The sequence below is a fragment of the Thamnophis sirtalis genome, unplaced genomic scaffold (assembly GCF_051295495.1).
Source record: "Thamnophis sirtalis isolate CommonGarterSnake01/CBP01778 unplaced genomic scaffold, rThaSir2_p1.2 scaffold_5, whole genome shotgun sequence".
Lineage (NCBI taxonomy): Eukaryota > Metazoa > Chordata > Lepidosauria > Squamata > Natricidae > Thamnophis > Thamnophis sirtalis.
In genome coordinates, this window is record NW_028261385.1 from 64,737,172 (window position 1) to 64,763,163 (window position 25,992).

The 25,992-nt window shown below is 37.4% G+C and overlaps 1 protein-coding gene across 7 annotated transcripts in view; it reads left to right on the plus strand.

The window, feature by feature from the left end:
- The first annotated feature begins 8,381 nt into the window (after positions 1-8,381).
- AGTPBP1 (ATP/GTP binding carboxypeptidase 1) overlaps positions 8,382-25,992 on the plus strand; it is a 57,680-nt gene continuing 40,069 nt past the window's right edge. For 3 of the 7 annotated variants that reach the window (XM_087715928.1, XM_087715930.1, XM_087715931.1), the window contains exons 1-6: positions 8,384-8,703; positions 14,520-14,611; positions 21,144-21,271; positions 23,264-23,331; positions 24,688-24,755; positions 24,984-25,126. In XM_087715928.1, coding sequence (XP_087572054.1) covers positions 14,580-14,611; positions 21,144-21,271; positions 23,264-23,331; positions 24,688-24,755; positions 24,984-25,126 — 439 coding nt within the window. In that variant the 5' untranslated portion in view covers positions 8,384-8,703; positions 14,520-14,579. Of the gene's footprint in view, positions 8,704-8,733; positions 8,904-14,519; positions 14,612-16,312; positions 16,906-21,143; positions 21,272-23,263; positions 23,332-24,687; positions 24,756-24,983; positions 25,127-25,992 lie in introns of those variants that run through there. The other 4 variants (XM_087715933.1, XM_087715929.1, XM_087715932.1 and 1 more) reach the window with 4 other exon arrangements.

A 25,992-nucleotide genomic window follows, 5' to 3' on the forward strand; every position in this document is an offset into this window, starting at 1 on the left:
CGCTCCTCTGAATGGTAACCACGGTTGACAGTGCTGAGTTTTCAAACTCAGATCTGGATTTCTTTTCTTCTTTTTATCTATACGTGTCCGAGTGTCTACATTTTTTTTCATTTTAAAATGTAATGTACTGTTAATTTTTCTGCACATTATGTCTATTTAAGTAGGTAAAATAGTGAAATTTAAAATTGATCTTTTGTAGATCTTATTTGCTTTTTTATGCGTGTAGAATCTGGGCTTATTTGAGTTGGGTTTATTTGAATGCGAAATCTTAAGTCATTTTTTAGAAAATCCCGCCGGCAACTATTTGAATTGCTTAGAGGAAAATCGGGCTTTTAAGTGTAATAGTTTAGAAAAACCAAGTTTTGCCGTTCATTTTAACAAACCAACTCAGAATTTAGAGAAATTCTCGGATTTCCCCCCCCCAATTGAATCTTTATGCCAACACAAGTCATTTTTCAGTTCTGCAGTCTTTATGCACCACTGCATTGTCTGATTTAATAATGACAGCCCTGCTAATAATTAAATAGGTGTTTTTTTTTCCATATTGTAAGTTGCAGCCTGTGGGAATTAGTCTTTTTTTTTTTTGCATGATGTGTTCTACCCTATGGCTAATTGATCCCTGATTTACTTACCTCGGTTCTCAAAATTCCTTGTATTATAAAAAAGGCACTTTGGCTGATTTTATCCAGTTGTCTACTTTTACTCTTGTGTTATAAAAACTCAGCCCGGGTTTAATTAATGGCCTCATATATTATCCACATGTGGTAAACTGTGTAGAGAGTTTTGGTATTTTCTAAACTTTCTTTCTTTGCCTGCAGATGTTTCATTATCTGATTAGGAACATCAGTGCTCATCAGTGTTTTTCTCTCAACCTTGAACAGGGTGAAAGTGAAGCAACCAAGCTTCTAATGTAATCCAGAGCTATTATATTTATTTTGCAGGTGTGGGGGGTCTTAGTAGCAGAAAAAAATAATATGGAAACCCAGTAATTAAATCTAGTAATCATTAAATCATAGAGGATGAAACTGAAAAAGGTAGTTTAAGATACAGGATGGTTAGTTCTGATTTTTCTTTGCTTCTAACCATACATCCACATACTTAACTTAAATGCAATTGGCTGATTTGTGCCCTATTATATAATTCAAACATAACCAACTTTGTGAAGCCAATTGGATATGATATATCTAGTTATAAATACTGTGTTATTTTTAGAAGATTTATAGTGTTACTTGCAATAAGAAACTGCCATATAACCTGCAATTAAATGTAAACATATTCAGTGTAATACAATAAAATGCAAATGACTGGAAGTTTAAATAGATGAAAGGAATAATGCTACAAGTATTTTTAATGTGATTTCAAAAGAACTAGAAGCCTGGAAAATAAAATTAAGCTTGGCATTCACTTCTGAGCATATACCATAAATGTACAACCTTTTCAAAGTCAAGAGTTCATAGAGCTGATGTGTGATAGAGTGCAGGCAAACCAAAAGATTAATATATCCAAAAATAAAACCTTCCACCTCCATAAATTGTTCATCTCATCCGAATTCTAATAGAACTGCAGCTCACACAAATATGGATTGCTATCACTGTTTGTTCCTGCTGTGCCTAAAAAAATCAAGTAGCGAAGTCAGAAGTTTTTACACTTGGTGCTATAAAGAGCAGTTTAAAGTACTGTAAATGAATAAAATGAGTCTGAAAATTCCTGACAACAGATTACAGGAATGATATAATATTAAGCTTCCCAAGTAAAATGATTTTAAATTTATTTCTAGTGAAAAGTGTTTATATTATGAATTTGTAAGGTTTTATTGTTTTATTTCTTAAATTGTGATTACTAAAAATGAATATTATATTTCTTGCCCAACTCTAACCATAATGAAATCATGAGTTTTGTTTTGGTTGGGAGAGGAAGTGATTTGGAGGGTATCAAAAGCAATATTATAATTTTTAAAGAAACATATTTTTTAAATATGTTATAAACTTTTAATACTTCAGAAACTTATGCTGATATTAACTGGTCAATGATGTATACAGAGGCTTAATTATGCAACCTTCCTGTGTGCCAGGAAGTCCTAAAACATGATTCTGAGTTACAGAAACAGACTTTATTTTTCAAAATTCAGTATGTACATATATAAGCTAATTCAGTAAAACAAATGTATTGATGAGTTGTACAATGCAGTCATGTAAGCAAAATATTACATTGCAACCAGACATCACACCAATTGCCTTGTGGAATTTTATCCCAAAAAGAATAAATAAAGCTGAATCATATAGTAAGATTAATGCCACATTAAGAATAGTTGTAGAAAAATAAGTCTCTAGTACCTCGTAGGGTCCCTGCTCCGGAGCTTGTCGGGTGTGAGACTCTGCTGGTGAAGTTGGACCTCAAGGGTCAAGTGGGTCTGCTGCTAACGTACCTGCCTCCCAACTACGTTGCAGCAGCCCTCCCCTCGCTCCTCGAGTCAGTAGCCGAGCTGGCAATTGAGTTCCCCAGGCTTATGGTTCTGGGGGACTTCAATTTGCCATCGCTCGGTGAACACTCTGATGGGGCGCAGGAGTTCATGGCTTCCATGACAGCCATGGGCTTGACCCAGGTAATTCGGGGCCCAACCCACTCAGCGGGTCACATGCTCGACCTCGTATTTCTCTCGGAGCAGTGGATGTGTGATCTTGGTCTGAGGGGTAGTGAGACCATACCCCTGTCATGGTCAGACCACTGCCTACTGAGGCTCGACTTCCGGAGGCCAAACCCCCACCGTAGGGAGGAGGAACCGACCAGGTGGTTCCGCCCCAGGCGACTGATGGACCCTATGAGGTTCCAGACGGAGCTTGGGGTTATTCCTGATACCCTCGCGCACAGTTCGGCGGAGACTCTGGCTGCTGCCTGGCACTCGGCGGCATCGGAGTCTCTTGACCGGATTGCGCCACTACGGCCCCTCCGGGTCAGCGGATCCCGGAGACCCCCTTGGTTCACCGAGGAACTCCGGGAGATGAAGCGCCGGAGGAGATGCCTAGAGCACCGATGGAGGTCCGATAAGTCCGAATCGAACCGAGCAATGGTAACCACCTGCACCAAGGAATACACCAGGGCACTTAGGGCAGCGAAAAGATCTCATATAGCCACCTTGGTTGCGTCCGCTGAGTCCCGCCCAGCCGCCCTGTTTAAGATAACCCGCTCCCTATTAAATAAAAGGGAAGCGGGGGAACCCTTGCAGGGCAGAGCTGAGGATTATGCCCAATTCTTAGCGGACAAAATTGCTCGGTTTTGGTCGGACTTGGACTCCATCCCCGCAGTTCCAGCCGAGGCACAAGAGGATCAGGTGGAACATCTCTGGGTTGAGTTTCAGGATGTTACCCCCGGGGATGTGGACAAGGCCATGAGGGCTGTAAGTGCCTCCACCTGCGTACTGGATCCGTGTCCCTCATGGCTGGTTACTAACAGTAGTGAGGTGACACGAGGCTGGATCCAGGCGGTTGTGACCGCCTCTCTTCGGGAGGGGAACTTCCCCGCCGCACTGAAAGCGGCGGTGGTGAGACCCCTCCTAAAGAAGCCATCCTTGGATCCAGCTGTTCTTAATAACTATCGCCCAGTCTCCAACCTTCCCTTCCTCGGGAAGGTTGTTGAGAAGGTGGTGGCCTTTCAGCTCCAACGGTCCTTGGAGGAAGCAAACTATCTTGACCCCTTCCAGTCAGGCTTCAGACCCGGTTACAGCACAGAAACCGCTTTGGTCGCATTGACCGATGATCTCTGGAGAGCCAGAGATGGAGGATTCTCCTCCATCCTGGTTCTCCTTGACCTCTCAGCGGCTTTCGATACCATCGACCATGGTATCCTTCTGCGACGACTGCGGGAGGTGGGAGTGGGAGGCACCGTGCTGCGGTGGTTCTCTTCCTACCTCTCGGACAGGTCGCAGTCGGTGTTAGTGGGGGGGCAGAGATCGTCCCCTAGGCCCCTAACATATGGGGTGCCTCAGGGCTCGGTCTTATCCCCCCTACTATTCAACATCTACATGAAACCGCTGGGAGAGATCATCCGCAGGCACGGGATCAGATACCATCAATATGCGGACGATACTCAATTGTATCTGTCCGCCCCGTGCCAACTCAATGAAGCGGCGGACGTGATGAACCGAGGCCTGGAGGCTGTTATGGACTGGATGAGGGCTAACAAGCTTGTGCTCAACCCAGAAAAGACCGAGTGGCTGTTGTGTTTCCCTCCCAAAGATTCCACCAATATTCCATCTCTCAGGCTGGGGGGTCAAATTCTATACCCCTCAGAGAGGGTTCGCAACTTGGGAGTCCTCCTAGACCCACAGCTATCGTTTGACCATCACTTGACGGCTGTGGCTAGGGGGGCATTCACCCAGGTTCGCCTGGTGCACCAGTTGCGACCCTACCTGAATCGGGAGGCACTCACAACAGTCACTCGGGCCCTTGTGACCTCTAGGCTGGAATACTGCAATGTGCTCTACATGGGGCTGCCCTTGAAGAGCATCCGGCGTCTTCAGCTGGTACAGAACGCGGCCGCGCGAGCGATTGTGGGTGCACCGCGGTTCACCCACATTACACCTATCCTCCGCGAGCTGCGCTGGCTACCTGTCGATTTCCGGATGCGCTTCAAGGTGCTATTAGTCACCCATAAAGCCCTGCATGGTAGTGGATCTGGATACTTGAGAGACCGCCTCCTGCCAATCACCTCCCTGCGACCAATTCGATCACACAGATTGGGCCTCCTCCGTATTCCATCGGCCAGCCAGTGTCGGCTGGCAACCACAAGGAGGAGGGCCTTCTCAGTAGTAGCCCCGACCCTTTGGAACGAACTCCCCGTGGAGATTCGTACCCTCACCACCGTCCAGGCTTTCCGCACAGCCTTGAAGAACTGGCTAGCCCGTCAGGCCTGGGGATGAAGATAGTTGCCCCCTCCCGAATGATGAATGCATGTTGCCTATTGTTTTTATTATATGTGTCTATGTTACTGTTTGCATTTCCCCTTCCCTGATTTTATGTGAGCCGCCCTGAGTCCCCTCAGGGAAAAGGGCGGCCTACAAATTTCAATAAAATCAAAAATCAAAAAAATCAAAACATGTTGCTTACAACATCAAGAATGTATAAAAGATCCAAGAAAAATGTACAATCGTGGGAAATAAGACAACCTACTACAATCTATTATTAGCACAATCATTTTCTCCCCAAAGGCTGTGCTATTCTTTACCATTTTTCTTATTCTGGAATAGGAAACATTCAGAAACCAAGTAAGGCATACTTTTCCTCTTTGTAATTCTTTTGAAATTTCTGAAAGATATGATCTGTTTTTCTAACATTGAAAGGTTCTAAAGTGTCTACAATTCAACCAAAAACAACATTGGAAACTTCTAAGCAAAATAAAGTTTTCCAGAAATAATATATCAAATTAGAATGAAGGTAACAATAATGCAGTTAAAGCCTATTATAAGCAAGCATGATTTAAAGCACAAAGAGAACACCAGCTATTAGTTATGCAGTTGGTGATCTAAAATGTAGCAACACATTTTAAAGTACTGGTCCCACAAGGGAATAATGCCCTTTGTTACTTTGTTCTCACTGCTGTTCTCATACATCAAGACAGAACCACTATATATCTACATGCCTCCTATATGATGAGCCAGTCTCACAAAGCAAATTGGAGTAGGAAAGATCTACTGTACTCTTACCATACCCTTTGTAGAAAGTTAGCACCCGCCCCCTCTTCCAGAACAGTTAAATATTTTAGGAAATATTAAAAAGTCAGAATATTATTATCCCCTAAAGGAGAAACAGAGAAATATGCTCTTGGAGACAGAAAGCAGCCCCCGTCTTTCTTAAAAGCCCGCAGCAGATATTTTGTGCCCATTGAGAAAGATTGGGCCAGCCTATCTACAAAACAAAAAGCTCCAGGATGATGGGATTAAGACCCCTCAAAACATAAAAGGATTAACCCTCTACCATCTAGCAGCAGAGTTCACCACACTGCATAATCTCCAGAGGACATTGCATCACCCTCCAGGCTTCAACCAAACTTAGTTCAGACAATCTACAGAGCCGGCTATGACCTCTACAACAACCAATAGAATACATGTGCACTTCTTGCACAGGAGCAGGAAGCTCAAATTCAAAGCCCAAGAGAAGGCATAAAAAACCTTCACTCTCAACTCCATGTAGTCAGCTACCCAGAATCACATGTGTTTGATACTTCTGTTCATCATTAAACCATCTTTCCATCAGCCTCCATGTTTCCAGTGTGTGTCTCCCATCTTGGAACTGAACCAGATGGATATTTCTTCCAACACTTTGTATTAAGGGATTTTGTACAGTCCCATCTCAGACCTTTTAAATAGGTTTGTGGGAATTTGGAAAAAAAGGTGTCAGCAGATGATGCTTATTCTATTTTCCCATACTAGAGAGATTTGTGAATGTGCTGATCCAGTGATATTGTGGCTGTGGTAGTGTGCTAGCTGCTTGATGAGGATCATGATGAAAGTATGTGGGTAAATGAATTGCTTATCCACAAGTGTGCTGTGTTTACAAGACACATTTATACATGGATCATTTAATGACGGTTTACTGTTAGTGTTTTGAATTCACATGTCACAATGAACCATATCACATGGGCTGAATTTGGATGACAGTGTAAGCTAAAAGGTAGCTAGTTTGTTGTTCAGTTTATTATGCAGACACAGCCTTCGTTTTGGACATATTTTGGCATTAACACTCGGAAGAAAAGAACAAATATGCAGACTTCGATTAACAATTTTGGCATTAAATGCCTTGGTTACACTGGATGTCTGGAGTACCTTTCTCCAGATTGTTCACTAGTTTATTTGAGGTCAGGTATAAGAGGCAGTAGAAAAGTAGTCAGACAGGAAAGCAACAGGAATGGATGAAATACTGAATTAACTGTTAAATCTACAGGGGGAAAGGCAATTAAAATGCTAATAAGTCAATGCAAATGAATGATTTGGGACCGTGTCATAGTATATACCAGTATGTATATTATGGTTTCGTATGTGTAGCATAGAGACACAAAGATGCATGCTGCCGTAATATCTTTTAATTTATTCAGTAAAGATAAGTGACAACATTGAAATAAGAAATGGAATTTAAAATGGAGGTCAAAACACATAACAATGGGATACATGTATATGATACCATTTTGAGAAGTGGAAGTAAAAACTTAGAAGGTAATGAAAGTAAACAATATTAATATAAATATATGTCATATTTCTATATTAATATATTACAATGCTTAGTGAACTCATAGTCCAAGAAACTACTTATTTGTGGCATCAGCTATGTTCATTAGACAAGTCTGATTTGAGCCAACCCTTAAAATTAAAACTTTGTCCCCCCTCACTCTAGTGAAGGCCATGTTATGTGTATTCCAGGGGTATATTGGTTTGTTTAGTGATTAAGGCACTAGGCTAGAAAGTAGAAGACCATGAGTTTAGGTCCTGCCTTAGCCATGAAAGCCAGCACCTACCTCCTATTTTCTTCACAACCACCATGTAAAATTGATTGGGCTGAGAGTTACTGCCCCAAAGTCATCCAGTTGGCTTTAATGTCTAAGGCAGGACTTGACTCTTGGTCTCCTGGTTTTAGCCTGGTGCCTTAATCTCTGGACCAAACTACTGAAAGCAGTGGGAAGTTGTAATTAATATTGTTGCTGTATAGATTTAGTGAGGTCATGTGTAAGGGAGAATGATACATAAACCAATTATTTCAAAATTAACAGTCAATTATAATAACTATTAAAATGATTATTAGCTAATGAAATTAAGCAGAAATAAAAGCAATAAGGATATAAGACACTGAAATAGTAAATGGACAGCATTTAGTAACAGTTATTGTTAACTAATAGTGGTGGAGTTATTGAATTTAATTTTCATAATGGCACCAGACGTCCCATGACTTTAGAATTCTTGTTTGAGGCAACATGAAATAAGCACTCACAGGTGTGGAAAGCATACTTAAAAATTCGGAACACTCACAAAGGATTACCCCACAGAATGTATTCTGAAAACTAAATTTAGATTACAGTTTAGTCAGTTTAAGACACCCATTTTAACTAGACGAGTGGGAATCGTGATCTCTATATACCTGTTTCAACTGAAGGACAACTTTACTGGATTATCCAGCGTTTTACTGGATTATGTATATAAAATCCAGTATATAAATAAATAAAAAAATAAGGGCGGGCAGCAGCAGCACGTGCTGAGAGAAAAACGGCTTAATCCGCTCTCTCCCTCCCCGCCATCCCTTGGCGGGAGAGACTAAAGACCGCAGTTCAAGGGGAAGGGCGTTTAGCCGCTCGGGCCGCCCTGGGCGGGGATCACGCGCGCGCTGCGGCTGGGCACGCGCGCGGCGGGGGAGGAGGCCGGGGGAGCGCGGTGACGTCGCCAGGATGCGGACAGGTTTCTGCCGCGTCCTCGTTCTCCCGTCGGGCGTGTGCGGAGAGTCCGGGCTCGGCAACATCGGAGCCGCGGCGGCCGCAGTCGTTGCCTCTCGGCGGGAGTGGCGATCGACGCCTTTGGCGCTGGGTCTGGCCCCGCTTCTTTTCACCTGTCTCCCTCCGGAGTCCGGCCTGCCCGCTCTCCCTCCATCTTCTCGTCGAAGGTGATGCAGTGCTGAGGTACCACGCTCGGACCTTATAAGGAAGATCGCCGCCCTCTACCTGAAAAAGGTGACTGACATAGTCCGGGGTGGTGGAAGGACGCTCGGCTTGACTTGTCCCTTTGACAAGCTTTGCCTGTCGGCGGAGCTTTCCGATGGTTTCTGACCTCTGGCGGCGGCGGCAACAGAAGCAAACGGGATATAAATATGGAAAGGGGGCAGTTTAGCCGAGGGAATTGGTGGTCTCTGGAAATGGACACTGAAGAGCAGGTTCGTCATCGTGGTGATCTCGCTAGAATAGAAGCTGTAATTCTGGAATGGCTACCTCTCGGCGGGAGGGGGGAGGCTTACACACACGCACCACACAACACAACATTTTCTCTCCAAGGAGTATGATATTTATCAACGTTTATTTAGAAGAGTTCACCTTCATTAAATCACTTATGTCACAAGGTCTTTTTTGGGGGGGGGGCGGTTTATTTTCTGGGATAAACTAGACTAGATTTGAAACCTTACATCATTGCGCCTGATTAGGATTTGCAGTGAAATAATGTCGGGTGGCATTTCTGTTTATTAAACAGGCATGACTTGTTAGTTTTTCACACTCAGTTGGGGGAACAGGGTGTTCTAAAAATAGCCCATTTGTTTTTTTAAACTTTCTTTTCTTTGCCACAAAAAAGGTGATTTATATAGAAACAGCAATACAATTAAAAATGGTTAAAGCAGTCCAAATAGAAGCCAAGGATATTTTAAAAACAAATCTTATCATTGACACACAGCAGCGTTCAGTGTGTATGGATGATAAGCAGGATGAAATTGTATATGGTTAGGATTCCAATACAGCTCTGTAAAACCCAGTTTGCTCCCATGGATGTTTGTGCAGGTGTTTCCCATGCATACCCAACTATTCTTTTCTGCCTAATGCCTGCTATAAGTATTATGGAGCATGACACACTTATGTATTTGTGGTGAGGGGGATCTGGAGAAAAGTGTGTAAATAATGCACAGTTTTTCAGTTTCTCCTAATGTCTAGCTGCAATTGCTTAGGTATAGTGAAAGACTCCCGCTGTTGATGTGCTTGGCTTTGACTCAGCAGATGTACACAGCCATTGTAATGTATAAAGTCTAGTTTATGTCTCCGTTTTATATAGCTTGTTCAAGAAACCATGATTCAAATCATGGTGTCATTTGATGCGTTCCTTTAACTGCACATGGCTGGAATGAACCATATAAGATATTTCTAGGTAAAAGAAGGCATGAGGAAAAGCCAAACATCTGTTTCTTGTTATCATTTGAAGGTGCACAACACAAGATGATCTTAATTTGCATCCAGAATTATTCTAGCCCTACAGTTAGTTTACATAGAGTGAATGAAGCCTTAGCCTTCTACACCCCATGTTGCTACAAAACATTTATGTTAAGCAGATGTTGGTTCAGTTGAAATAGCAACTGTAGCACGGCTTCAAAATCTTTGCATACTTATGACAGAAAGCATTTCTGAGGAAGGTTTTTGAATCTCATTGCCAAAAACTGAAGCCTTTATTTACGAATACCGTGTTTTATTTAAGATTCATATTGCTTGAAAATCACAATAAGGAGAGGTCAGAGAAAAGCTCTGGTGAACCACTAGTTTACATAGGGTCTTTAAGCATGCTTTGGTGATTATGGGAGGCAAGTACTCCTTGTAATAAATCAGATGCTGACTTCAACATAAGTACAAGATATTTTATTTCAAATAGTTTTTCTTATGAATGTAAATGTATATGTAAATTTATACGGTAAAACTCAGTAGTCATCAGTGTTCTTGGTTATACTTGGGAGAGGAGAAACTCTGGGGAACTGCTCAGGGAAGTAATAATAAAGCAAAATCATTTCTGTTCCTTCCATTTATGGAATTCTTAGTTGAATCGGGGAGCTTTCCATGAGTGAGAGGCCAAATTGATATAACCAGTAATTGGTGAAGTCCATCTTTTGGTTCTCATGGGCTCCTGCAATTCTTTGCATAATATTTTTTTAAAAATAAAATTACATTACAAAATGTACATTTATAAACACTCAACAAATGGGATAATCAACATAAGCTGTTGGAAGTAGAAGTTTGGGTCTTTGTGTTTGAATCAGTGTTGACATTGGGTGATTGCCTGCACAAGTCCCTGCAACTTTCTTAGCAGTAGTTTTAGAAGTGATTAGCCAGGGCATCTTCCTACAGCTGAAAGGAGATGACTAATCAAAGATACCTAACTTCATGCCTAAAGTGGGACTAGAACTCAGTCTCCTAGTTTGTAGCCTGGTTACTTTAATTACTATACTAAAATGGCTTTTGAAATTAATATACATGTTGCAATATTTAGAATTCTTTCCACATCCTATTTTATTACTTTGAGAAAAATAAATTCATGATAACAAGCAAATGCCTCTTACAAGTTAAAGAGCCTCCCTTCCCTCTTTTGAACAAAAGGATAATCTTATGCAATAGAGTTAAACTATTTTAACAGTGAAGCTTGTCTGGAGTAATTGTTGAAAACTATCTTATACCTTATTCTTTAAATAGTTTCAGATTCTTTAAAACAATGGAGAAAATGAATATGTGAGGCTGTAACACAGTAGGCAGATGGATTTCACTCTCCTTACTGTGTCTCACCTTTGAAGACACACATATAAAGGAGCATACAATTGTGCTGTGTGAATTTAATTATAGCACTGACTACTTGTTGCTTGCTTTATCCTAATATAGTAATGTTTGGCTGAGATAATGACACTTGATATTAAGAATGTTTTCTAGGAAATAATTATAGCCTTCATTTTTTTCCTTACTAGAAATATAAAATATAAAATCATTTTTCTGTGTGGAGATTTATTTTCTATGGCTTAATTCATTTATAATGTTAAAGTTGATCCCTAGTCCTGAACAGGTAGTTCTCACATGACTAAAATTGGGACAAAAATTTCAGTTGTAAGTCATGACTATTGTAAGTTGAAGCACCCATGTGACAAGACTGATTTTATAACTGTTTTTATGATGATTGTTAAATGAATCATGTGGTTGTAAGTGGAACTCTCCTGATCGGTGTTTTGGGCCAGAAACCATTAAAAGAGTCACAAATTGTAGTCACATGACCACGGGACACTGAAACTACAGTAGTTAGCCATTTTCCAAATGTCCAAAATGCAGTTACCTGTCCATGGGATGCACAGTGTTTGTGACAACCAGAAGAATTTTACAGACTGTAAAACACACTTTTTGAGGTTATCATAACTTTGAACAGTCATTAAATCAGCAGACATAAATTGGGGACTATGAGGGCCATGGCATGAGTGGGGATGTTTCATTCTGTTTTTGTGAAGACTCAAGTAAGTCCTTGCTACTGATCACTTGTTTGGCGGCTGTTCAAAGTTAGACACACTGAAGAGTGAGACTTAGGATTGGTCCTCAAAGTTGAGCCTATTGCAGCTTCCTGTGATCACATGATCACCAACTGCAACTTTCACAGTAGGCTCTTGAGAAGCAAAGTCAGTGGGAAAACCAAAAGAAAGTCACAAGTCACTGTCACATGATGTCATGCTTAATAAGGCTGCCATTTAGTGATAGAGTTGTCGGTCTCCATAGTGATAGGTAAGTAAGAATTACCTGGAAACAGTAACCTTTGTGCCTGCAGAAATTCTAGCTTATTGAAAATAATGCCCACATTAGAGCAATTTTATTTTAATGAAATGAAATATTTAAAGATTTCTGCCTGTATGCTTTTACTGCTTTTGAATACCTTATCAGCAGAAAAGCCTGATATGGACCACTCAGATCATCCATACAACTAGTGTAGTGTTATATATTCCTGACAATAAATCTTGAAAGTTTATTCAACTCCTCTAAGTTAATTTACTTTAAGTAGAGAGCAAGATCTCAATACTCTCTTCAGCAGATATGTTTGGCAGTTTAATTGTCTAGAACCATTTTACTCTTATCTGGAAGTTGAATCATGGCACTAGACTTTTTTTCTTTTGAAACATTTTGCTGCTTACCAAAGTAGTTTCTTCAGTCTGAAGAACTAAAGTCAGACTGAAGGAGCTTCTTGGATAAGCAGCAAAATGTTTCAAACCAAAAAAGAAAAAATCCAGTTAACCATGATTCCGCTTTCAGATAAGTCTACTTGGATGATTGAGAATCTTCATAGATATTTTACTCTTAGTTTCTACATTTATTTTATTGACAAAAGGTAGCTGCCTAGAATAGCTAAAAAGACTAATAGAGGCAGTAATAGTAAATAATATTATTAAATAATATTAAACTTGTATACTGCCCAACTCTCCTTCAGTGGCTGATTACAAAGGAATTGCAATAAAATCAATAAATAGTAGCTAATTGAAAAAAATTGTTTCAATTATTCTGTGCTAAGTTCTTTTCAGTCAGCCATTTTTCCAATCAGAAGATTATATATTACCCAAGGAAGATACTTTCTTTGTTGTTCTAGTTTGCTATGGAAACTCTAGGGAAATTTCATAAATGGCATGTATACCACAAAAGTACAGTTCAAGCTTTGATTTGAAATATTTTTAAAAATGTTTTCAAATCAGACATATAAGCAAATTTTTTGTTGAGTAAAAATACAACAGTGTTTGTGAAAAGGAAAGCATAATACCTTATAAAAATAAAATTCTAAGGTTATACCGGTGCTTATTAGCATATAGAAGAAATTATTCCTCTTTACAAAGATTTTGTTTCCTTCAGAAATATTCTGAAGACAGAATTTTGCAGTTCTAGAATTTTAACTTTTTATATACAGAATATACACAATTCCATATACAAAATATATTAGGCTACAAGCCAAAAGAAAAAAAGAAAATTTATTTTGATTGGGTTTAATTTAGCATCTTTAAGGCTGGTTAGTTTTATGTGAGATTCTCCTAAAGAAAAGCTTTTGTCTATTGTGAAATTCTATTTAAAATAAATGTTGTGAAATCTTGAAGCCAAACCAGTTCTTTTCTTAGGGATGTTGTATATGCTGTAACTCTTATATTTGCAAGTGTATAGGTAATAATCTCCTTTTGCTCATTTTTCATTTATCTTATTTTATGTTTTGATGACTATTTCTGCAGTCCTTGGCTATATAGGTAGTCCTTGACTTACAACAGTTCATTTAGTGACTGTTCAAAGTTACAACAGCACTGAAAAAAGTGACATGACTGTTTTCACACTTAAGACCATTGCAGTATCCCCATGATCATGTGATCAAAATTTAGATACTTGGTGACTAATTCATTTGCTGTTGCTTTGTCCCAAGGTTCCGTGATCACCTTCTGTGACCTTATGACAAACAAAGTCAATAGGGAAATCAGATTCATTTAATAACTGTTTACTAACTTATCAACTGCAGTGATTCACTTAACAATTGTGGCAATAAAGGTTGTAAAATGGGGAAAACTCACTTAACGAACGTTTCACTTGACAACGTAAATTTTGGGTTCCCTTGTTGTTTTAAGTCGAGAACCTCTCATAAAGAACATAAACCATGAAATAGAAATGAGTCTAATTAGCCAACTAGTGAGGTTAGATTGATGGTTTCCTGCCAACAAGGAATGGGTGTAGATGTGCATGTTACAGTAATGAAGAAACGAGTGCTCATATGTAGTTTCCAATTTGGGAATGTTTGCATCCCTTCTTTTTCCCTAACCAGCTGCAATAATTGCAGTCAAACCACTAATTAAATATAACTAAAATTACAGCCCTAAACTGTATTTCTTGAGCCATTTTAATGCAGTTAACAATTTTTTGAGATGTGTCTGCAAATTATGTGTTTTTTCTTAGCCCCATTTATGAAGTATACTTATTACATCAATTTCATCTGCCAAATAGTCTGTGTACATACTTGTATACACTTTCTTCTTTTTCAGATAATATGTTGATATAAACAACTGATCTTTTTGTGATAAAATCTCAAAAATCTCTCCAGAATGAATAAATTGAAAATGGCATCAGAAAAAAGGTAATCAATAAGAAAATGATTTCATTGATTTTTTTTAAAATTCTGGTTTGTAAGAATGAGATTGTGTTTTTCCTTTCTCTTAATCGTATTTTCATTTTTTTTCATATCCAAAGATTTTAATCTTTGAAGTTTATGTGTGAAGTATACTCAAAATGATAATGTTCCAGATTATCTGATAGCAAACCTGATTATAGGAAAGTTAATTGAAAACAGATATGTGCATTTGAAAAACTAGTATTCATACACCATGGCTTTCTCCAAATATTTAACATAGAAGGCTTTCTTACAAAAATAAAAAAGCCTAATATTTTGCCATGAAGTTTTAATATCTTACAATATCTTCTAATGATAAGAATCTTTTTGAAGTTACCTTTGTTTATGACAATGATACATATTTTCCTAATCCCAAATCTGATTCATAAAATTGAACTAATTATTTTCTTTTTATGCCCAAGTGATAGATTTAATGTATTTTAATATTCTTTTTATGTAATAATATTCAAAATTATTAACATTTTTAGGTTTAATTAGAAAATGAACATTGAGGAGAATTCTCTGACAAGGGACTATGCTCAGTAGATTTTTTTGTAAAATTAAAATTATTACTACCTTTTTATATATAATTACAAGAATAAGTAAAAGAAACTTGGTAATATATGTGGAATCTCTGTTGTATTTGAACTTGTTAGATGTGCAATATATTAAAAAATATAAGACATGAAGCAAAATTTTAAGTGCTGAGCATTTAAAGAGCATCCACTAAGCAGCCATCATACATCTCTTTATTTTAGATTTTCATTCTGTTTGTTTTTGTTGAGCATTTTTGTGTTGTACATAGCTTTGAATTTTCTGTCCTTGGTTAGGGCTGTTTCTTTCATCTTCTGTGTAGATATTGGCAGTACTGTATGTAACCCATGACATTAAGACACAGTTTGCTCGAGTTCTATGCAATATGTATTTCAAAATAATACAGATATATAGTATTTGTATTTAGTATTTTTTTTTACATTTCTCACCTGAGAATTGCTTTCAGCTAAGCCAGTGATAAGGTTACGACATCTGTAATGATTATTTTTGAAGAAGACCTGATTTTTGCTAGCAGATATATTTTTGAGAAATAGTATGGAATAGGATACATACACTTGACAATGTACCACAGTAGGGAAACATTTGATAAATCTTAAATAATATTATTTGCAAAATAAGGAAATTTAAATTTTCTCATTCTAGGAATCAAATATTATGTTCCAGATGAGATTGTACCATTTGCTTCTTGCATTTTATTAATTTGTAAGATACTCTGTTCAGAATATTTTCCTTCCTATATTTTCACATCTCATATCAATTACTTATGTTTGCATATTTGTCAGATTTCAATTTTTGTGTAACACCAAAATGTTTACACCAATTTTTTTTTTTTTTTGCTATTTCATCATCTTTTGAGGGTATTCTGTGGGACATAATAGGTAGCAGAGTATCAGTAAGAGTATTTGTGCATATTTTGTCACAAACCCTTAATACAATATCTGTACATTTAAGAAATATTTTAAAATAAAACAAACTACATTTGTTCAAATTGTTTGAAATAGAACAGTGAGTTGTATTTTAACTTTACGGATTAAATTAAAAAATATAAAAAATAGAAATACAATAGTTAGAAAATAGTTTTTATTTGTTCCTTTTCCCAGCTGTTTTATGTACTACAAAAGGTATAAGTACCAGGAAATATTGGGTGAAAATAATTATAGCTGCCTGTGTAACTTGCATGCAAAGTAATCACATTTTCTATATGTAAAGATAATAATATAGGCTGGAAATTTTGTCTAATCATGGCTTTCTAGTTATGTAAAATAGGTATGCTCACATGAAGGAATGCCATATTTGTATAATGACTCTTTTATTGTTTTGAAGAAATTTTACTTCCACAGTAAAATGTTTTACTATTACATTTATTCTAGAATCAGTCTTCTGAATTCTGTAAAACAATCTCAAGGTTTCTGGGTTTAGTCTTGAAGAGGAACTGTGGCCTTATGACATGAAGTGGTTGCCCTGGTAACATACCATATAGCAGTTGTGTCTTGATCCGGCTCTAGAATTAGATCACTGTTTAAGGAATGATTAAGCTATAGGTTACGCTTAGTTTTCAGTTTGGTTGAAGGCATTTTTAGAAGAAAGAATGCAGAAATGAGGCGTAGTCATCGATTCCATGTTACAGTCAGGATGTTTAAACCACTTGGAAAGTGGGTCTCTCTGGACAATTCCGCTCAGTCTTGGCAAGAGGGAAATAATTCTAGGTAAGTTGGGAAGCCTGGGAAAGGGTAAGAATATTGAACTAAAGAAATATTACTCAAATACTTGAGCAAACTATCAGATGCTCAATGAATTCATATCAGTACTAATAATGGCTAGAATTTCCTTAATCCTGTTTTTTTAAACCATGGAAGAGAAACATGCATATATTTTAAACAATTAAACCAATTGTTTTAAATGAGATATTTCTGTTTATTACATGGCCAGTCTCGCAATGTAGTTTCACAGGAAAAATGAAAATCGTTTCTGAAATATAGTGTCAAAACTTTTAAATTAAATTAGTTAGATTTTTTTAATGCTGTCCAACTCATAATGGGTATAGAATTGAATGGAGCAAATTGGTTCAGGGCCTAGGAGGAAAAAAATAGGTTTTAAGGATGTTAGGCCAGGGTGGTAGCCATATAAATCTCAGGGGGAATGCTGTACCAGAGGGCAAAAACAGTAGCAAAGAAGGCCTACTTCTTGTCTTGCCTGATCAGGTGATATTGTTTAATTGATGGGGCCCAGAGCTTGCCAACAATGTCCAAACAAACAAACCGTCACTATGAAAGTCCTTAAAGTAGCTAGGCCATGTGCCATTGACAGCTTTAATAAACAGTACCTCACTTAGCAACTTCATATAGATGTTAAACAACAGGAGTGAAGGTGTCAAGCCTTGTATCACCCTGCATAGTACAGGGACCTGGCCAACTTCTTCCTCATTATCAATATTGACTAGAACTTACCTTGGAAAAAAGAATATCACAGAAAATCACAGAAACATCATGTTCCCCGAATCTAATCAAATATTTTATAGAAGAATACCATGGTTGATGATATATCAAAGGCTGCTAAGAGATCAAGAAGAACTAGAATGGTGGCATTCCGTCCTGACTCTGGTATAGTTCATTGAAAAGTGACCAAGATTTCTCTGTATTATGTCTAGTCTGAAACTTGAGTGAAAGAAAAGAATAATTTGTTTTCTCCAGGATTCTGAAAATGTAGCCCAAACACTTTCTCAACAATCTTCTCCAAAATGGGAAAGTAGAGACTGCTCAGAAACTTGTGGGCATTAGAATCTACATTGCATTCATATTCTTTTTATACTGTGTATTTTGTTTTAATGTGAGATTCTGTGATACTGGTGAATATTTATGTCTCTTTCTATAAATGTATAAGAATGATTTGCACAATTAGCTAAAGAATTAATAATGTGTTAAACAAGAAAGGTGTATATGATATAATCTGTAAAATAAATTATTTTAAATATAGCTAGATTTTAATATGTTCATTTTAACTCACTGTGCTCCTGAATTGAAGGAAATGATTGTGTAACAAATTACAAATTTAGACCATTTTCTAATGTGCAGTAGAATTGGTTTTGGTTTATAATAGCGGGCCAAAGAATGGTAATCTGTTATAGGTTTGATAAATGAACTCTTATTAAACAGTTTATTCAGGCTGGCCATATTTTGGTATATGTATACAATAAATTATCATGTTTATTGTTACAAGATGGTAAGTGGAATGTCTTGCACTGCCAATTCTTATAATGCAGTACCTGTTACGCTGAATTTCTTACACATTATGCAACTCACTCCCAAATTTTATTTAGATGTGATTTTTCTCTGTGGTTCTCTAGACTGTTGCTGATGAAGTAATATAAAGGAATGGAGTATCATCAGCTTTGGGGAAATCTATATTTGTACAAGTAAAAAAAATTAGGAAAACTCTTGGATGGCTAAAAATGGGTAGATGAGATATAAATATATTTATACTTGGCATAAAGCAATGGTTCCCCAACTTTTTTCTTTTTTTAACTAGAGATTGTTTTCCAGGAAAACAATTTTTCCATGGACCGACGGTGGCAACGGGGGAAGGGAATGATGGAATGGTTTTGTATGCTACCTAGATCCCACGCATGATGCTTCTCTTGCTTGCGCAGCCCAGTTCCTAACAGAGGGAGGGGGGGGGGACCTCTAGCATAAAATATTCATTGAAAATTCAGTGAAAAGAGATCTATTGGGCAGAAAGAATTCTAGTAAAATGTCCTGAATTGGACCGGGACTGGTTGATATCCTGAAAATGCATATTCTATACTGATTGCATAATTTTAGATCCAGCTTTGATAGTTATCTACAAAATAATGGGTGGCCTTTTATTAGTTATATATTCTAGAATTTGTTACGAAATTTAAATTTAAACTAAGGCACTTGCTAACAGTAAAAATATTTAATGCCACAGTTATTTTGACACGTTGGGTTTTGTGTAAACACTAATGATAAGTAGCTTATTTTTTATGAAGTATAAAGAACAATTTGAATTAATTTTGAAATGTTAGTATAGAAGTCTCATATCCATTTCATTAAAAATATGTTTATTGTATTAATTTTGCTGTCATGATTACAGAGGCTGTTTAGCATAATCAAATACCCTAGTTATTTTTACTTTCATTTTGAATGGACGTAAAGTACAAGTGGTCCTCACGTAATGGCCGTTCATTTAGCAACCATTTGAACTTAACAGTGGTACTGAACAAGTGTATCACAGCTAGTTCTCAGAGTTCTGGCCGCCTTTGCTGGCTTCCTATAAGCAAAGTCAATGGGGAAGCTGGCAGAAGATCACAAATGGAGACCACATGATATCTCCACTTAACAGCAGCAATGGAAGTGTTGGAATTTCTTTGATAAGTGCCATGGTCATGTGACATTGCTTTTTACAATTGCATCTCTTAGTGATGGAAATCCTGTTCCCAATTATAGGACTATCTGTAGTTGAAACTAGATTACATAGGCTCATTTTTCAAATATATCATAATTAATTAATTAATTAATTAATTAATTGTATCTGTACTGCCTATTCCATAAGACTCTACACCAGACTTGGGTATCTTACAGCCCCCAGGCTACATCCCTTTGGCTGTCCGTGTCCGTCTCATGTGAGGTCAGTCGGAAAGTAGAAATTAAATATATGTAAGCATACCATAGAGGGCAGAAGAAGAAGGTGAGTTGAGTCCAGCTCTGTGCAGTTGCCATGAGTTCCTTCAGTCAGCTGGTGGCCACTGGAGAGCAAGAAAAGAAAGCACTTTTCTGTGCCTGTGTAGTATTGCCCTTGCCTGGAGCAGCCTAAGGAGTAGAGTTGATGAAGTTTGAGTACGTCAAATAAGGTTACATTGATTTGGCCTTCCACAACATCCCAATTTCTCATGTGACTCCTTGGAAAAATGAATTGCCTATCCCTGCTCTACATAGTTAACGATCATAAAACAGAATTAAAGAATAGCGATTAAACAGTTAAAAAGTCATTCCCCTGAAACTAAACGAAAATAGATCTTTGCAGAAAATAGCCAGCTATTAACCCTGTTGACATAAAAGTGACAGCCTGTTAATCTCTGAAGTCTCTGCAAACTAAAACAGGCTGTAATGAATTCCCAAGATAGCAAATAGGACCAGACGCTCTTTCTGTTCCTGCTTGATGGTTGTAAATCCATCCACCATTCTCGGAATTCCCTTCTTACCGCAGCCTCAAGAGCTTCGTCCCAATCGTTCTGTACAGGGTTAGGTGAGTTTCTGCTGGAACACTATGCCTTCCAAAGCAAATGCAATAATAAAAAGAACACTGGACTTCATATAGTGCTTCGGTATTTGCATTCAACATACTTCTGAATCAAACTCTAGTGAATTTTACAGAAAGGCAATGTTTTGCAACCTAGTATCTGCTGTGTGCCTTCCTCCATCACTGATGCACAACCTCCAGTTTGAGAAATGTGATCTTAATCTGTAAAGTTCCTACAGAGTTAATGTGCATGTATATGTACAAATTGATGTTTTCTTACCCATCAGTTGTCTGTGCTTTTAGTTAATTTTTAATCTTCTTGAAAAGTAAAATGAAAATAAGCACATCTGTATTTTGCACAGGTATAGAAAAATTTGAAAGCAAAGAAAAGGCCTGGGAAAAGAGGCCATTTAGATTTCCCAGTCCTCCTCTTTAGTTTCTTTTATGTATTCATCTTGCAGTAATAAATAAAGTCTGTTTGCTGAGAAACTGCCAATATTGATTTTATATATTCAATTTAGGGTCCTTTTTCTGGTCCCTTTCTTGTTGATATGGAAAAGCAAAGAACTGTCAACTCTATTATTTTTCTCTATGTAATATTTGGGGTCATTTTCCTAATTTTAAGTTGCTTGACCTTTCATTCCATACTCTGAAAAATTCACAGCCTAAATGCATTTGTTTTCCCCAGTGTAACTAACAACTCTCGGATTTTAACTCTGTTGGCACAACTGGAGAAGATCAATACAGAATGTTTGGTAGAAGTGGACACTGCCAGATATGTTACATCAAAAATTCTTCACCTAGCTCAAAGTCAAGGTAAATATTACAGATATTCATTAATGAAGGTGTATGCATGCATCTGTATTACTCGTTTTCACATACATTCTACATGTTTAAACAATTATATTTTTGTAAAATTGATATAGATAGGTGAGAATCCATTTTCATGGGTTAGGACATCATCTGGCAGTTTTGCAGCATGGCTGTTAAGCCTTAAACAAACCACCATTAAAAACAAATTCTTAAGTCAAACAAACAATTTAAGCAGTTGTTCTCCTATCTGAGCTGGCTAGTACATACATATCTTCAATTAATATTTTACCTCTGTAAGAGCAGTGTGGTGGCCTAGAGGTGAATATGCTCGCCTGCACTCAAAGATTGAGAGTTCAATCCTAGACAGCGACAGATGTTTCTCTATCAGGGCTCAAAGAGAAAATATCTGCTGCGAACTCCATGTCTAGCCATGAAATGCACAGCTGCATTCATTTGCTCTGACTCCACCTAGGTAAAGGGATTAAAGGGTCATTTAAAAAACAACAATCTGTGGTTCTTAAATCAACATCAAGAATGGATCCTAGGTGTTCAATTTTCAGTTTCTAGTGTTTTTCAGTTCTATTCCTGTCCATATATTGCACCAGTATTTTATTCTGAGCAGAAGTAACAGATGATCTTTGTCTTGATCGGCCTGAGTTATCTCTTGAAATCTATTCTTTGTAATTTCAAATCCCTGGCTTTTAATTAGCTCATAATTATTAATAATCTTATTAATTACTAAAAAGTCCACTCTTTATCCTTGATTTCATCACCCTGTAAAGATCTATTGGGGAAAAAAAATCAGGTTTAAATTAAACACAGTTTTATGCATTGTAAGATCACGTGTCTTATCAAAAAGTTGAATAGAAATCCTTTAAAAATAAATTTTCAATATGAATAAATAACTATTCTGATGATACATTTGGAACATGTATTTGGATTACATTTGGATTACTAATTCTATATTGTATCCATGCATTAGGAAGAAATATTAAGTCAATAATTAGAGAAATGTATTTTTCTTTTTGTTACCTTAAGTGAAACCTTTGCTGTCACTTGGGATCAATCACTAGTTGCAAAGGTTAATGCTTAATTGTTACTACCACTTTTTACATATTTAATTTTTTTAAAAAACAAACCCCATCCCCTTGGACATTAGTATCTTAGTACTTAGCAATCACCACAATCTTTTCTGTTGCCTTAGGATGAAAAATAAGGGAGAAAGTCTCCACCGCTCTATATGATGAAATACTTAAAACAGTTCAGGTTTTGTTCTCTTTGAACATAAGTCACTTGACATGAATCAAGTAGGGATGTTTACATATAGCCTGGAATAAATTCTTTTTTGTTTCTTCCTTTTGTGTATACTATTAATCTTGAGCGAACTGAATATTTTTCTTACAGGATATAAGCAAGAATCTGTACCAAACTGTTATGATCTGAAAATATTGTTGCTACTGCCTTTTTCCGCTTATTCCATTCTCTATTTCAGGGGTATCAAACTCGCATTGTCACGGTGGTGTGACATGACATATCATGACTTTTCCCCCTTTTGCTAAACTGGGGGTGGGCAGCGTGTGATGCATCCAGCCCACCGGCCGCGAGTTTGACAATCCTGCTCTATTTTATTCCCGATTCTTCCTTTTCCCTTTTCATTTCCCCCCAATCTTTTCAATGGTCAGTCAGTATGGTCTTTAAGCATTCACATTGACTTTGGGCTGTTTTTCTCTTTGAAGGATTTTTCTTGTGGTAGGTAGAATTTCCTGGTTATAAAAAGATTGGCTCTTAGAGAATGCTTTGTTATAAAGAATGGCTAATATAATATTTTATATTTAAGAAACTCAGACTTTAAAAATTCTAGATGATCCACAGTCTCTAAAATTAATTTGTTTATTTTGCTTTTGTGTACTTATCTTTTCTACACCTTTTAAAAGTCATATACATTTAAATATCAGTTTATCCAGTTAATAGTAGAATATACAACTTTTATTTCAGAAAAAATCAGAAAAGAAATGACTGCCAAAGGTTCAACAGGGATAGAAGTTATTCTCTCAACTTTAGAGGTAATAGTATAAAAAATTCATGTTTTCTTCCTCATTTGGGAGGTAATTTGTTTTATTTTTTCCAGGGCTACTATAGTGTGAAAGACTGGAGTTTTGCTATAGTGATGTAAACATAAATTGTGTATTGGATGCAGTTAAAAAAAATGGTATCTTTTGTTGTTTCCCCAGTGCTATTTGTTTAACATGGGAAAGCCAAAGGCATGACATAGCCTGAATTAATAGACATGTGCCACACTTTAGATTCAAATGCAGAAAAGAATATTTGGAGTGTGATGAAAACACTAACTGTATTTTTCAGAGTATAAGATGCACCTTTTCCCCCCAAAAAGAGGGTGAAAATCTGGATGGTCTTATACATTGAATACAGCATTTTTGCCGTACCAAAATTCCACTCCCTGGAGTGCTCCTGGGGCAGTGGTGGGTTGCAGATGTTATGCCCTGGTATGGGCGTACCCAGAGCCTGCCCAGAGCACCGGATATCATTCCAGTACAGATGTTCTGGAGGGCCCACCCGCCTGCCTGAACTTCTTACCGGTCTTTTAAGTCTTCGGCGCTTCCGTGCACGTGCATGGTGCGTACAGTGCCTGTGTGACGCTCCACTGAGCAGCTGGAGCGTTGTAGAGGCACTAAGAAGCATGCACACGCTGCATGTACTGCGCACATCCATGTGGATGCCGCCGGGCCCGTTCCAACCATATCAGTTGGGATGGGATCCAGAACCTGCCACTGTCCTGGGGGCTGGAGAGAGCAAAAATGAGCAAAAAATGAGCTGTTTTTGCCCCCCCCCCCCCATTCCCCAAGAGCACTCTTCAAGCCTCCCAAAGCTCTGCTTGCCTTTTTTTGGAAATATAATGAGGTGTGCAGATGGTTTGGGATGCATGCAGAGTGCAAAACCCTTTAAAAAAAAATTACCTCTTAAAAATCATGGTGTGTCTTATATTCCAGTGCGTCTTATAGTCTGAAAATACGCTATAGCGCCTCTCTGTAATTGTTTAAATAAGCTCTCTCAAGCTGGAAAAAACTCTGGTGCTTTAAAGACTTGTAGGTAGATACAACATGATGAGCCCCACATACTCCACAGCACATTTGTAGATTGCCAAACCTTAAAAATTAAGTTTTTGTATCACACTGTTGAAATTAGTGGTCAACAGACATGAGAAATATTGCACATAAAGCATTTATTTAAGTTGATTTATGTAACCACGCAACTTGAATGCGTTAAGATTCAGTATCCTAATGAGAGGAAACTTTTGCAGGCTGTTAATTTTATTTAAGACTGTATAGTGATCATTTTTGTGTTCATATATAGATTATGACATAAATACTCTTGACTTTCTTCCTGTTTTTTCATTTCAGAACACAAGAGATTTTCAGACTATATTAAACATCTTAAATATCTTAATTGAATTGGTGGCAGCAGGCAAGTATTTATGTAAAATGATCATTTGTAGGTTATATATACTTAAAAAATGTCTAATATATATGAATTGTTACATTCCTATAGTGTAACATACAAAGTTTAGTATTTTAATGTCAAGAGAGTAAATAATTTCCTACATAAATTGGCAGTGGTCATGTAAAAAAATCATGCCCTTATAAAATCAGTTTATTTTAAGATTGCGGCCAACAGCCCATATTTTATTTCTAGGCAGCAGTCGAAGAACAGGTTTTCTTGTTTCTCGAGGAGGGACACAGATTTTGTTGCAATTACTTGTGAATGCAAGCAAAGAACCCCCACCAAATGAAGAATTAATGGTGCTACTACATTCTCTTCTTGCTAAAGTTGGCCCAAAAGGTAAGTTGAATCTAAGTGAATGCCCAAATTTTTGCTTGTAGTGTGATGAGTACTGCTGGAATAAAATGCTGATTTTGCACAAGTGCAATCCTTCCTTGAATTGTGCCAACTGAGAAGGAATAGGATCTCCACACAATATTACAGGCAAAAGATTAAGAATGAACAAATTTGGAATGGTAAAAGTAATGTGAGCCTTTATTAGAATTCCAGGTAGTCCTTGACAGAACTATAATGGAGCCTGGAATTTTGGCCATGTTATTGGGGCCCTAAATCAAAGAACCAAGTGACCTGATTTTATATGGGTATTTTTAAATGACTGTAAAGCAAATCACTGCAGTCTTTAAGCAAATCACTTAGTCATTAAGTGTGTGACTGTGGGACACTGCAATTGTTTAAAAATACAAGCCAGTTGCCAGGCATTCAAAATACAATCACATGTCTCTAAATGTGTGGGTGTGTTGTGTGGGGGGCAATTGTAACTTTGAGGATGGATTATAAATAACTTTTTGAAAATCTGTTGTAATCTAGAATACTTGTTAAGTGTAGTTGTAAGTCAAGGACTACCTATATGCAGTTACACACCCTACTGTTGCTTACATAACCTTATGTTTGAAAGAGGTGTTTTTTCCCCTTAAAATGCTTATATTTATTTAGTTATTACATTTTTATCCCATCCTGATTTCTTTATAAGTAACTCAACAGGGCAAGCATAGATAATTTCTCCTCCTGTTTTACTCACAATAGGATTGGATAGGACACCTAAAAATTGTTTTTCCCCAAACAGCAAACTCAAAAATTCTGCTCTTTGTCTTATTAAAGGGGATGTATATGAAAATGGGAGATAATTTAATTTGGCTGTATTACCA